Source organism: Drosophila busckii, chromosome X, assembly GCF_011750605.1.
Source record: "Drosophila busckii strain San Diego stock center, stock number 13000-0081.31 chromosome X, ASM1175060v1, whole genome shotgun sequence".
Taxonomy (NCBI): Eukaryota; Metazoa; Arthropoda; class Insecta; order Diptera; family Drosophilidae; genus Drosophila; species Drosophila busckii.
This window is the reverse complement of record NC_046608.1, coordinates 3,402,600-3,413,963: the sequence shown is the minus strand read 5'-3', so window position 1 is coordinate 3,413,963 and position 11,364 is coordinate 3,402,600. Positions and strand designations below refer to the sequence as shown.

At 39.6% G+C, this 11,364-nt stretch overlaps 2 protein-coding genes across 2 annotated transcripts; one reads left to right on the top strand and one right to left on the bottom strand.

Moving 5' to 3' along the window:
- Nucleotides 1-242: 242 nt before the first annotated feature.
- On the top strand, nt 243-2,148 carry LOC108605743 (ras-interacting protein RIP3). The gene is made up of 2 exons (XM_017995541.2): nt 243-454; nt 772-2,148. The coding sequence occupies exon 2, from the start codon at nt 802-804 to the stop codon at nt 1,897-1,899; it is 1,098 nt and encodes a 365-aa protein (XP_017851030.1). The 5' UTR covers nt 243-454; nt 772-801; the 3' UTR covers nt 1,900-2,148.
- LOC108605745 lies at nt 2,144-2,584 on the bottom strand. Its single transcript, XM_017995542.1, has one exon. It carries the CDS (start codon nt 2,486-2,488, stop codon nt 2,192-2,194), a length of 297 nt encoding a protein of 98 aa, XP_017851031.1. The 5' UTR covers nt 2,489-2,584; the 3' UTR covers nt 2,144-2,191.
- Nucleotides 2,585-11,364: the final 8,780 nt, after the last annotated feature.

The window sequence follows — 11,364 nt, the reverse complement described above, 5'->3', positions numbered from 1 at the left end:
TGTTACATATTAAATGCAGATTATTAAAAAAAAGGGTTATAATTTAAAATTGTTGCAGAGCGAAAATTGTGTCATGTTAAGCTGGTAATAAAAAATAAATCAATGAAAATATTGTTAGTGCAGCATGTTAAATTTGAAACAGTTTGCAATTTATTTTTCACTTGTGTGTCAAAGAATTTTGTTTTTTTTTTTAACTCAACATGCCTTGCCTTAGTGAATGAAAAAAATTGTCAAATCAATTATAAAATTCTGTAGTTTCGTTTGAATTTGTTTGCCAATAAAAGACGCAACATTTTACACAGTTTTTTTTTTATGTAAAACACCTAGTGCTTAGATGCAACGTTTCCAGTTCCATAATTTTGAGCAAGCAAACCGATAGAACCAGGACAAAGGAGCAGCCAGCTCAAGTCAAACTAATTGCAGACCGCAGAGGCAGCCAAAGAGCGAGCAAAGAGTGAGTAGCAATGAGAACAGTTAAAACACTTGCAGCCAGCAAGGCTAAAATGCAGTTTTGGAAAATTGCTTGGGTGCTGGGGGGCATGGCCAAGCATCAATCGATTTACATTTGCTTTAGCTGCTTTGGCAGCATTAAGCTTAAGCTCGAGCAGGCTTGACTTGTTTGCTTGTATTTCAAATTTATTTTTAAACATTTCGTAACCAATTTTTTTTCTTCATTTAATTTTTTTTTTCTTCTGTTTTGTTGCACACAAACACACACACACACACACACACACACACGCACACATACACACGCATACACTTGAACATTAGTCTAAACGCGAAAGATTGCACAAAATTCAAATGGAGAATCCACTTTTACATGCAGGAGATGCAGCGCAGCCAACAGCAGCAGCAGCGGGAACAACCGAGACAGCAGCAGCAGCGGCGGCGGCAGCAACTACAGAGACAGCAGCAGCTTTTATGCAGCAGCGTGGCAAACCATTGAACAGCAGCAACATTTGCCTGCATCGCCTGCAACGCAAGCCTGGCATGTTGAGCATGACAGCAGCAGTAGCTGAGAGCAGCAGCAATGTGGCAGCAGCAGAAGCAGCAGCAGCAGCAGAGCTTGAGCCGCAGTTTTTTGCTCATGCACATGGCGATTCATTGGCGCTGCCGCAGCAACAGCAAATCGACAACAATATTGCAACAGCAGCAGCAGCAGCAGCAACTACTTTGCCAGCTTATTATCACCAATGCAGCGAGTTTCAAAGCAATCCCAATAGTCTGGCAAATGTTTATAATGTGCGCTCTTGGTCGCGCTGGGAGGCGCAGTCGCAACAGCAGCAGCTGCCGCTCAACTTGCCACAGCAGCAGCAGCGCTATTTGGTTGCTGGCGCTGCGCAGCTGGAGCTTTCATCTTCACGTCTATTTGCGCAGCAGCAGTCACATCAGCTGAATGTAAGCGCGCCCAGCTTTACGCCCGCCAGCGCCAGAGCCAGCTGGAACGCCGGCAATGGTCGACGCAACTCGATGCAGCTGCTGCCAAGTCAGTCGCAGCCGCAGCTGCAAACTCATGCCCATGGCCATGGCCATGCACGCGGCATGCGCCAGCAACAGCAGCAGCAGCAACAGCAGCAACAACAGCAGCAGCAACAACAACAGTTGCCCGATCTGTTTCAGACTGTGCTCAAGCTAATGCGCGAGCTCAATCGATCGGTTAGCTATCCGGAAATGATTGCCATGTTGTCGATGCGTCTGCAGCGTCTGCCCGTCGAGCTGAAGCGCCACATTCCACACACGCTGCATGGAGCTGTGGCCAATGGTTATCTACGCAAGGATGGCAACTACTATACGCTACTGTCGGAGCAGGAGCAGAAGGAGATTATGAAGCGCAACCAGGAGGCGGCTAAGCGTGCCAAGGAGCTGGAAAAGGAGCCGCTCTCATGGCGTCTACGTTAGCGCCCACCCAGCAGCCAGGCTTAAGTTCTTATTAGTTTTAGTCTCGCTGCCAAGCTCTTTGTTTAATTTTCGCTTTGCTGATGATCACGTCTATACATATATTCTATATATACTATATATCGTATATGTAGATTTCAATTCAGGAATGCCGCACATTTCTTGAAAATTTTAGTTTATACTTTTTAAAGCTCGATTACGCAAGCGCTACACAAAAAACTAAATAAAATAAAATTTGTTATTCGATGCCAAAAAAAACGTTCAAAACTTTTTATTATTTGCCCAATTTGTTGTGCTATTTATCGCTGCTGTTGCTTTTGCGTGGCTCATTCGGATCTAAGCGACTCGATACTATCGAATAGCGATAGTCACGCACACGCAAGTAGCCATAGATGAGCGCATCGTTGAGATTAACCGTTATCTGACGCTTCAGCTCCTCATCGCAGCGTTCCAAGCGCTCCGCCACCTGCTCGACAATCTCATGTTGGGTCAAAGGACGATCCGACTCGGCAACCACCTTCAGTATGCTGCTAAACAGATTCGGTATGAGCTTCCGTCGTGGTGCCTGATTGGGACTGTGGCTATTATGCATGGCTAGAGCATCAGCAATTAGAGCCAAAAAAAACTAAAGTTAAAGTTAGCTTGAATTTTTTGTGGCTGTTGCTTGAATTTTTTCGTATGAAGCAAATCCCGGGACTTTAATTCTATGGCCAACTGTGTATATAGTAATGAGATATTTTTTTATATATAAAACAGCTAATACAAATCATTGTAAAATGATTTAAATCTTTAAAATCACATAACAAGGCCTCAAACTTTAGTTCAAAATGCAGAAATAAAATATAATTACTTTGAGTATTAATTAATTAATGCAAGTAAATAAATCATTATATTAATAATTATTAAAGCTATTACAAAATTACACAAAACATAAAGTAAGCTACAATTATTTGTGCATATAATAACGCATTTAAATTAAATATTAAAATATCAACGGCTGCTAATTTTGAGCGCTTTAATTATTTACAAAAGCAGGAAATTGCATAGAATGCATAAATTATATTTTAAAAAGCGAAACTGCTTTACTTTTAATATAATTATTCCAATAAGCACTTTGTGTAGTGCAAGTGGACAGCTTAAGAGGCCTAAAGCCAGACAAATATCGATTGACAGACTAAGTAAAGCTATAGATATATATATAAGCGCAAGTTGTGTGAAGTAAAAATGCGGGTAGCTGTGAATTGACAAAGCTGAGGCTCAAAATTTGCATAGGGCATGAGGCATGAGGCAAGAGCGCGACAGTTGGGACAGCCAAGTCAAGTGACAGAGATAGCGAGATGTGCGGATAGAGAGATGCAAGATATGCAGAGACTATGGCGTCTCGACAGTTTAACATTATTGTTATGGGGCTTCGTCCCTTGTTGTTGTTGTTGTGTCTGGCACGTGTCAAAGAATATTTAGATAGCGGTGACCGAAAATTACAGCGATGCGAACAACAAAAGCCCCACTTAGCTCTCTCTCTCTCTCTCACTCACTCTCGCCTTGATTGAAATCTGTATTTAAGTGCTGCACGCATTTATATCTAGGCACTACAGCTAGAACTTAAGATACAGATACAGCTAGAGTTAGATTGCTAAATCGAATTGTTGTCGCTTGATGAGCAAACAAACTGACGTCGCTTCCCCCGAGTCTCCACTTGCTGTCAACAAAAGTTTTTTGAAGCTGCTGGCTCCAACTATCACTTGGCAAAATAACAGCTACAGACTTTACTATAAGCTAAGCTTTTAAAATTACTCAGTAATTCAACTATTTAGGCAAAATAAGTGCAATGAATGCCAGTTGAAGCAATTACGATTAACTAATTGATACAAATATGATTGGTGACTAGAAATTTCGTAGATTTTTAAAAAGAATCAATACAATTACAGCAAGAATTATTTTGTAATTGAGTGCAAGCGCTTGGCATTTATTTTAGAATAATTATTAGGAGGAAAATAGTTAAAAAAAATCAATAATTAATAGTAAATAAAATAAATAATTCAATAAATTGCAAGCATCAAATTGTTTATGGTAAATATATAAATAAATAATATAATAAATTGTAGCCAGCAATTATGGTTTGAGTTGTATTAAATAAGTAAGTAAATAACTAATGTTGCATTGCCAGTCAACGGATAAATAAATTATCAAACGCTTAAGCGTTGCAGTTGTATAAAAAAATAATTAGATAAATAAGTAATTTAATAAATTGCTTGTATGTATTAAATAAATAAAGCTAAATTAATAGGCAAACGTTTATAAATAGAGCTGATAAATATATGAGTTTAAATGAACTTAAATAATTTAATAAAAATGCATTGCTTGTGTTTTGCACCAAAAACCAAATAGTTAACAAATTTAATTGCATTTCCAATTGCTACAACATTTCGTGCAGTGTATGTTGTGGTTGCTTCAAGTCCATGCCGCTGTCCTTGTTGATTAGCAAACTTTATGCAGCTTTGGCTGCTGACAGGTTCAGAACTTTTGTTTCCATTACCATTTGGCTGTTGTTGTGGACAGCTCATACACTTTGTTTGCAGCAAGGGTCGCTTAAGCTGCAAGCATTTGGCTATGTTGCCAAGCTGCATAAAGTGTATGGCAATGTAGTGGATTTGATTTTTTTTTTTTTTTTGTGGCATTTGTTAATTCTGACTGACAGTGCAACACAATTCAGCACTTGACTTCACGCACAGCGTTAACTCATTTAGGCGGCAGCAATTAGGCTCAGACACTGAGCGGTTACAATTAAAGGCCAGCCAGCGAGCCAAGCTGAGTAGTTGGCTAAAGCGATTTGCGCACAAACTTTGACCAAATCACATATGCGGCGGCGGCCCCTCACGTACGCCCACGCAATTAAATGAAACTTTTACGGCAATTTTCTTTCACTACTCAGCTCAGACATTGTTGGGGTCCAGGAATTATGGCACGCAATCAGGCAAAGCGACCATGATATACGCGTTGGCAAATAAATTTATTTTACGTTTAGCTAACGCTCCTTAAGCCATCAGGCTAAGCGCTTAAGTGTCCTGCCTACGACCGCCCACTCGCTCTCCAATCTCCGCTCGCCGCCGCTTGCCTGTCTCAATAATAGTCAAAATGGCGACGTCTTGGCGCTTGCTGACATCAGCCTTTCATTGTCGCCTTGGATGCTGTAAGTGTCCAGTGGCTGCGCGAGTCAAGGCTGCGAATTCAAATAAATTATGTGCAACGCAATTGTATAACAGTTTTATAGCAGTAGAATTAAAGCCGAAGCAGCAGAGTTGAAGCTTTAAACACCTAAGCTTAAGATAGCTGGATTATAAGAGTTGTAAAACAGCGCTAACTTACATTTGCATATGCAAACAGTTTGTATAACAGTTATGCATCATAGCAGTCAGCACTTTCTATTTAATTCATATTTTAACAATTGATTTGATTATAACAGTTGTATAACAGTTCTACTAAACGACACTTTTGTTGCAGTATGTTTTATTTTGCTAGCTATGAAACTGCATTGTGTAGAACAGTTTTTATATGACAGTTTTGTATTACAGTTTTGTATAATATCGGACATTTGAATAGATTTGAAGAATTTGTATACACTTAAGCTTGATTATAACAGTGCCACTGAATCACAATTTTGTTGCAGTTCTTATTTATGCAAGTTCACATTTGGTTTGTGTATAACACAGTTTTTGTATGACAGTTTTGTTTGACTTCAGACAGTACTACGCCATTTAAATAGATTTTAAAAGTTTAAATTAACCAATTTCTTTATTATAACAGTTGTATAACAGTTTAGTATAACAGTTTTGTGGTATGGCGCTTTTTTATAAACTGTATAACAGTTTTGAATGCAATATAGCTCATATTGATAACATTCCCCCTCTTTGCGCACGCCACTGTCTCTCAAGCATTGACATCATTTTGGCATTACTACTATTTCGAGAAACAATAATAATAATAATAATAATATCCACGCATAAAACTTTTTCTTTTTCATTTCTGTCTGCTGCCCCCAGCATCCAAGTATATAAATTACACATATACATGTGTGTGTATGTGTGCGTGTGCGTGTGTGTTCTATAGTCAGTTGGGGATTGCAGTTTGAGTGTCGATTTGTTGCTGTTGCTGCTCAGATTTAGATTTATCAAATGCGACACGCGATGGGTAACCAAAAGTTGCGTGCCCACTCAAATGATAGTCGCTGACTCTTATTTTTGTTGGTCGGCTCATGTGGCGTAGGCGCGAGCGGGGCGGGTGGGGCGTGGCGCACCCCTAAGGCGTTACTAATCTAATTTGCAGTTGTTCGGGTGGCCAGATTAGCACGCCACATATGTGGATAATGCGCATCGCGTGCCCATTTCATATTCCTATGCCTATAATTTGGCAAACAGCGGGAGCACCACCCACCCGACATTAGTGTAAGCTGTGTGCAAGTGCAAAAATATAATGAAAATGATGTTAGTTTGATAAGAGTCCAGGCGTGAGTGCTATTGATGTTTTAGTCCGGCTGCCAAAGTAATTTGTTCTTGACCAAAAGTTTTGCTTGCAGATCATCGCAGGCATTGTGTAGCATTTTATCTTTTACTGTAGTTAGTTTAATTGGTAGAATGAGTGCAGTTTTGATAGCACATAAGTTCTTATGAACTAGGCAGGGAATTAGTTCGTTTAATCGAACTTGGTTCACATAATTAAAAATATGAACTTACCAGCTAAACTTAAAAGTCTTCAATGCTTGTAACGCTAAAAAGAAATAAAGGATTTACTACAATTAATATAAATAAAGAAAATAATAAAAATAAATGTTTGTTATTGAAAAAAATGTTTTTAAAATTTTATGAAATTAAAATTAAATTTATAATTTAAAAATAAATATATATTTTTAATTCCATAAGTACACATAACTTGTATCTACCAAAGCCTTGATTTTATTTAAATAAAATGTAGCTTTGATTAAAAAATATTGAAAATCTCAATTCAATTTAAAAATGTAAAAAGTTTGACAGCTGATTTTATAGAAAACATTTAAGGATCGCATACTTATATAGTACTTATATATGTACTATATAATAAATAAATAGTTTTTGCTACATAAAAGTGCTCAATTGCCCACTGTGCTTCGCTTTCTGCACTTACAATTTAAACTTGAGTCTGTTGCTGATGAATTTGCATTCACACTTCGCATATCTTTTGATATTTAAACTTACTTATTTAACCATTTGAAGTAAAAGTATGAGCGCTGTTGCTTTCAATTATGCAGCTGGTAAATAGATAAATTGTTTCATTTTCGCGTTTTGCAACCCTCATCATGTTATCGTTTTGTACTTTGTAATTGAATCGAGGGTAAATCTCTGCCCCTTCTATGAAGTTGGAGTGGGAGTTGAAGTTGGGGGATTAAAGGTAGACAACGGACTTTGATCACTGCGGCTAATAAGATTTTCGAAATAGCAAAATCTGCCTTGGGGGCGGCTGTGGGCTGTGGGTTGTGTGGGGGTGTTTAGTGGGCGTGTCACAAGTCAAGTTGAAATATGTAAAATGCCAAAACACTTGATGAGGCGCACAAACAACCTTTTCGCTCCCCAACCGCCCCAACCCACTAGCCGAGGCTAATTTTATTAATGTTGCCAATTTTCAATGGTGGCAAGGTAAGCAGAAAGAGAGTGGGAGTGGAAGTGGGGGGATAGAAAGAGCAAGAGAAGCAGCATAGGGCAGCCAGCCAGCCAGCCAGCGAGCAATAAATGCGTTGCTTACGCGCACAATTAAATATGAAATATTTAAGAGCTGCAGCGGCAATAAAAAAAAATTGAGCAAAGTTGGGCGCAGTCGACAAAGCGAGACCCAAGTTACACAATTAATATATAATAAAGCAATGCATGCGAACAAATTCGCGTACTCAATAACGAAATCAAGATTAACAACTTGCTGCTACAGTTTATCACTATTTGTGTGCGAAGTAAGGCAGATATCAAAACTTTAAGGCAAGCTCGAGCTGCTGAGGATATAGACAAGCAATACATAACTAGTTTGGTATCGCTAGCTTGCGTAGTTGCTGAGATCTAAGCGCTCATACAGTCAGATATAGCAAAACATGGCTGTATGGACGCAGCTTAGGAATTTTTATGCTTTCATTTGACTAACTTAGAAGAACGTTTGTACATTTGCTCGTTAACGGGTCTAAAAGCATAGGCGAACTTTTCTAACAAAGTTGCAGCTGCGCCCAGGCCTCATACTCAGTCGATTGTGCAGCACGTCGCAGTTAATTAATAATTTTTAGGCTATTCAGCAGCAGTAATTGAGCTGGGGCTACGAGTGAGTGGCACAGGTGCGTTATGGATGCAAATTTGATAGCTAGGCGTGGCATGATTAAGTTACCTTTTTAATGAAGTTCAAAGTGATTGCAGTAGCCAATTAATGGCACAGAAGGCAGCAAAATAAAAAAAAAAAAAACGATAGTAGGCGCTATGGCATTTATTTTGATTACTAGTGATTGTTGTTGTTGTTGTTGAGCACAAATCCATAGCGAGCGCGCTGTATAAATCCGCTCTTGAATGCTGTGTACATTACGTTGGGCGCCAGGCGTTCCATGATCATGCCATTGAGCTTCAGACGCTGGCAGAGCAGCAAACAAATATTCCCATAGCTGATGGGAGTGCCGGCTAGCTGAAGCATAAGCTGCAGCAATGTTTGCAATAGCTGCTTATTGAGCTTGTGCAGAGCTAAAGCATTTGGAGCTACAACGCAGCCATTGATGCGGATCGGTTTGGGTGGCTGCTTCTTTGGCAATGCTGGCGACGGCAGCGGGGGCTTGCGTTGCTCCGCACGCGGCTCATAGCTGAACTGGCGTTGTGGTTGCTGCTGCTGCTGCTGGGGCTGCTGTTGCCTTGACTGATAGTTGAGCTTAGGCTGCTGCTGCTGCTGCTGCTGCTGTTGTCGTGGCTGATATTGCTGCTGAGTTTGTAATTGCTGTTGCCTTGGCTGGCGCTGGCAGCTTCTTGGCTGCTTGTTAGCCTGCGCGCTTGTTGACTGATTGCTGATCAGCTTTTGTTGCTGTGCTTGCTTGTTAGCTTTTTTAGAAGCTACAAATGATTGCTGCTGCTGCTGCTGTTGTTGATGTTGATGTCTTGGCAGCTGCTGTTGTTGCTTATGTCTTGGCTGCTGTTGTTGCTCATACCTTTGCTGCTGCTGTCGCTGTTGTTGTTTTGGCTGCTCCTGCTGCTGCTGCTGCTGCTTGTAAGACCGTAATTGTTGTGGCTGCATAAGCTGCGTTGACTGTTGTGACCGCCTAAGCTGCTTTGGCTTCTGCTGCTGTTGCTTTGGCTGCTGCTGCTGTTGTTGCACTGCTGCATTGTCGCCTTGTTGCATTGTTGGCGGCACTGCATAGTAATGCAACGGATAGTATAGAATATTGTTCGCTGTATTGTCAGCTGTTGGTAATTGCCACACGACTGGTTGCTGCTGCTGCTGCTGCTGTTGCTGTTGCATGCCACTGCTGCTGCTGCTGCTGCTGCTGACCATTGATGGGAAAACGCTTTGAGTGCAGTTATGACTTTTAGAATTTTCAGCCTTTTTCAGCTTTGTGTGTACTTTTCAATTTGTAATTGCTACAACTTGCTGCCAACAACTCTGAGTGATAGTCATGGACAACTAGATTGGGTTGGAAAACTTGCAAAGTTTGAACCTGTTGCTGGCCACAAATCGTTGCACAATGCAGCTGCCAGCAACATACGCAACAAACTTTTTGCATAATATATTTCAAAATAATGTGGCAACTGAAGCGCAGACTCTCAGAAATGCGTGCATCAGTTTGAGGCAAGCGGAAGTGTCCTGGCTGCTCCTGATACTGACAGATTGGGCGAGCGCGAAAGCAACAGAGATATAGAGAGACAGACAGAGCGACGTTTATCCACAGCAGCAACTAATTGGAGTTGCAAGCATATAAATATCCATAAATGCCCAAACAACAACAACAGCAACAACAGCAACAGTTGCAGCAGCAACAATAAAATGGGAAACCTGCTGCAAAATTTTTGCGGTTGAATTTCTTTGCTGCAGCAACTGACAATTATTTACACTCAAAAGTTTTCGCACAAGTTGCAAGTTGCTACAAATGAAGTTGTTGCCTCTCTCTCTGTCTGTGTGTGTGTGTGTCTGTGTGTGTTTGCAAAGGGTCTGTGCTGCTGGCCAGGATATGCGAGCATGCTAAAATGACAGGATGTGCGAGCATGTGTAGCCGACCCACCTGAAGCTTAAGCCCCCAAATGTTACAGCATGTTGCCTTAAAGTTCTCATTGCTGCAACTTGCAGTTTAGAGAGCGATGGCAATGCGATAGTATCGCTAAACAAAATTAATAACAATTAATGCTGATGCTTAGTTAATTTATTAAACTGTTTGCATGCATATAAAATTTAATATAGTAAATAGTTTATCAATTTAGATTTTAGCTATTTAATATATGAGAAATTAAATTAAGAAATTATAGAATTAATTCATTTTGATTATTAATAGAAATTAAATGCATAACGTTTGCATTTTAAAATATTTTTATAACTAGAGTTTATTTTATTTATAACATTTAATAAAGCAATTAATTCACACATACCATAGATATATTAAATTAAATATTGCATAAATGCTGACGAATTTTATGCGTATTATTTAATCAACTAACAAAGGCTGTGGGCATTTTATTTGCAACCAAACTCATCTAAAACTGTAGAATGGCTGAATATATTACGTATACGAGCAGCTTAGGATTTATGATAATATAATATCAGAACATCAATTTAGCTTTGCATTATCAATTAGTTTAATTCATAATTCTTGTAAATAATTTAATGCCAGCTTATTACTCGAACCATCGTTAGCACTTGGCAACTTGCTTTGCATTTAGGCCACATCTCTAGTAGGCCCATTGAAGGGACAAGCCAAAGGCACTGCATCCAGTGGTTAGTTAGTTGCAAGTCTAGCGACAATTGTAAAAATTGCAGCCTGTGTTGCCAGTTGGCTGGACTTGCAGACAATTAAGCAGAGACAATGCCAAAGCTTTATAACTGCCACAAACACACACAAACAGGTAGTACATACCCCACCCCGCACCCCCTACCCTCAACAGCTGGTCTGTCTATGTGTGTCCGTATCCTAACAGGATGTGTGTGTTTTGGGAGAGGCCATTGAAGTTCATTGCCGAAATTGCTTTGCACATATTTCAAATCGCAAGTCATACTATGAATTACTTAATTGCCAACGTCAACTAAAATAGTATAAGATAAAAAACTAAAAATGGCACAGCAAACATAACTGAGCTAGCATTAGTTTTTGATTAGCTTTAAACATTTTACTTGAGCTTTACTTTAAGTCTGCTTTATACTTAAAGTAAAGTGCGCGTATCCTTTTGTCATTACTTTTATTTATAACATAAAAGCTAAGCATGCTGTTTCTTATTGTTT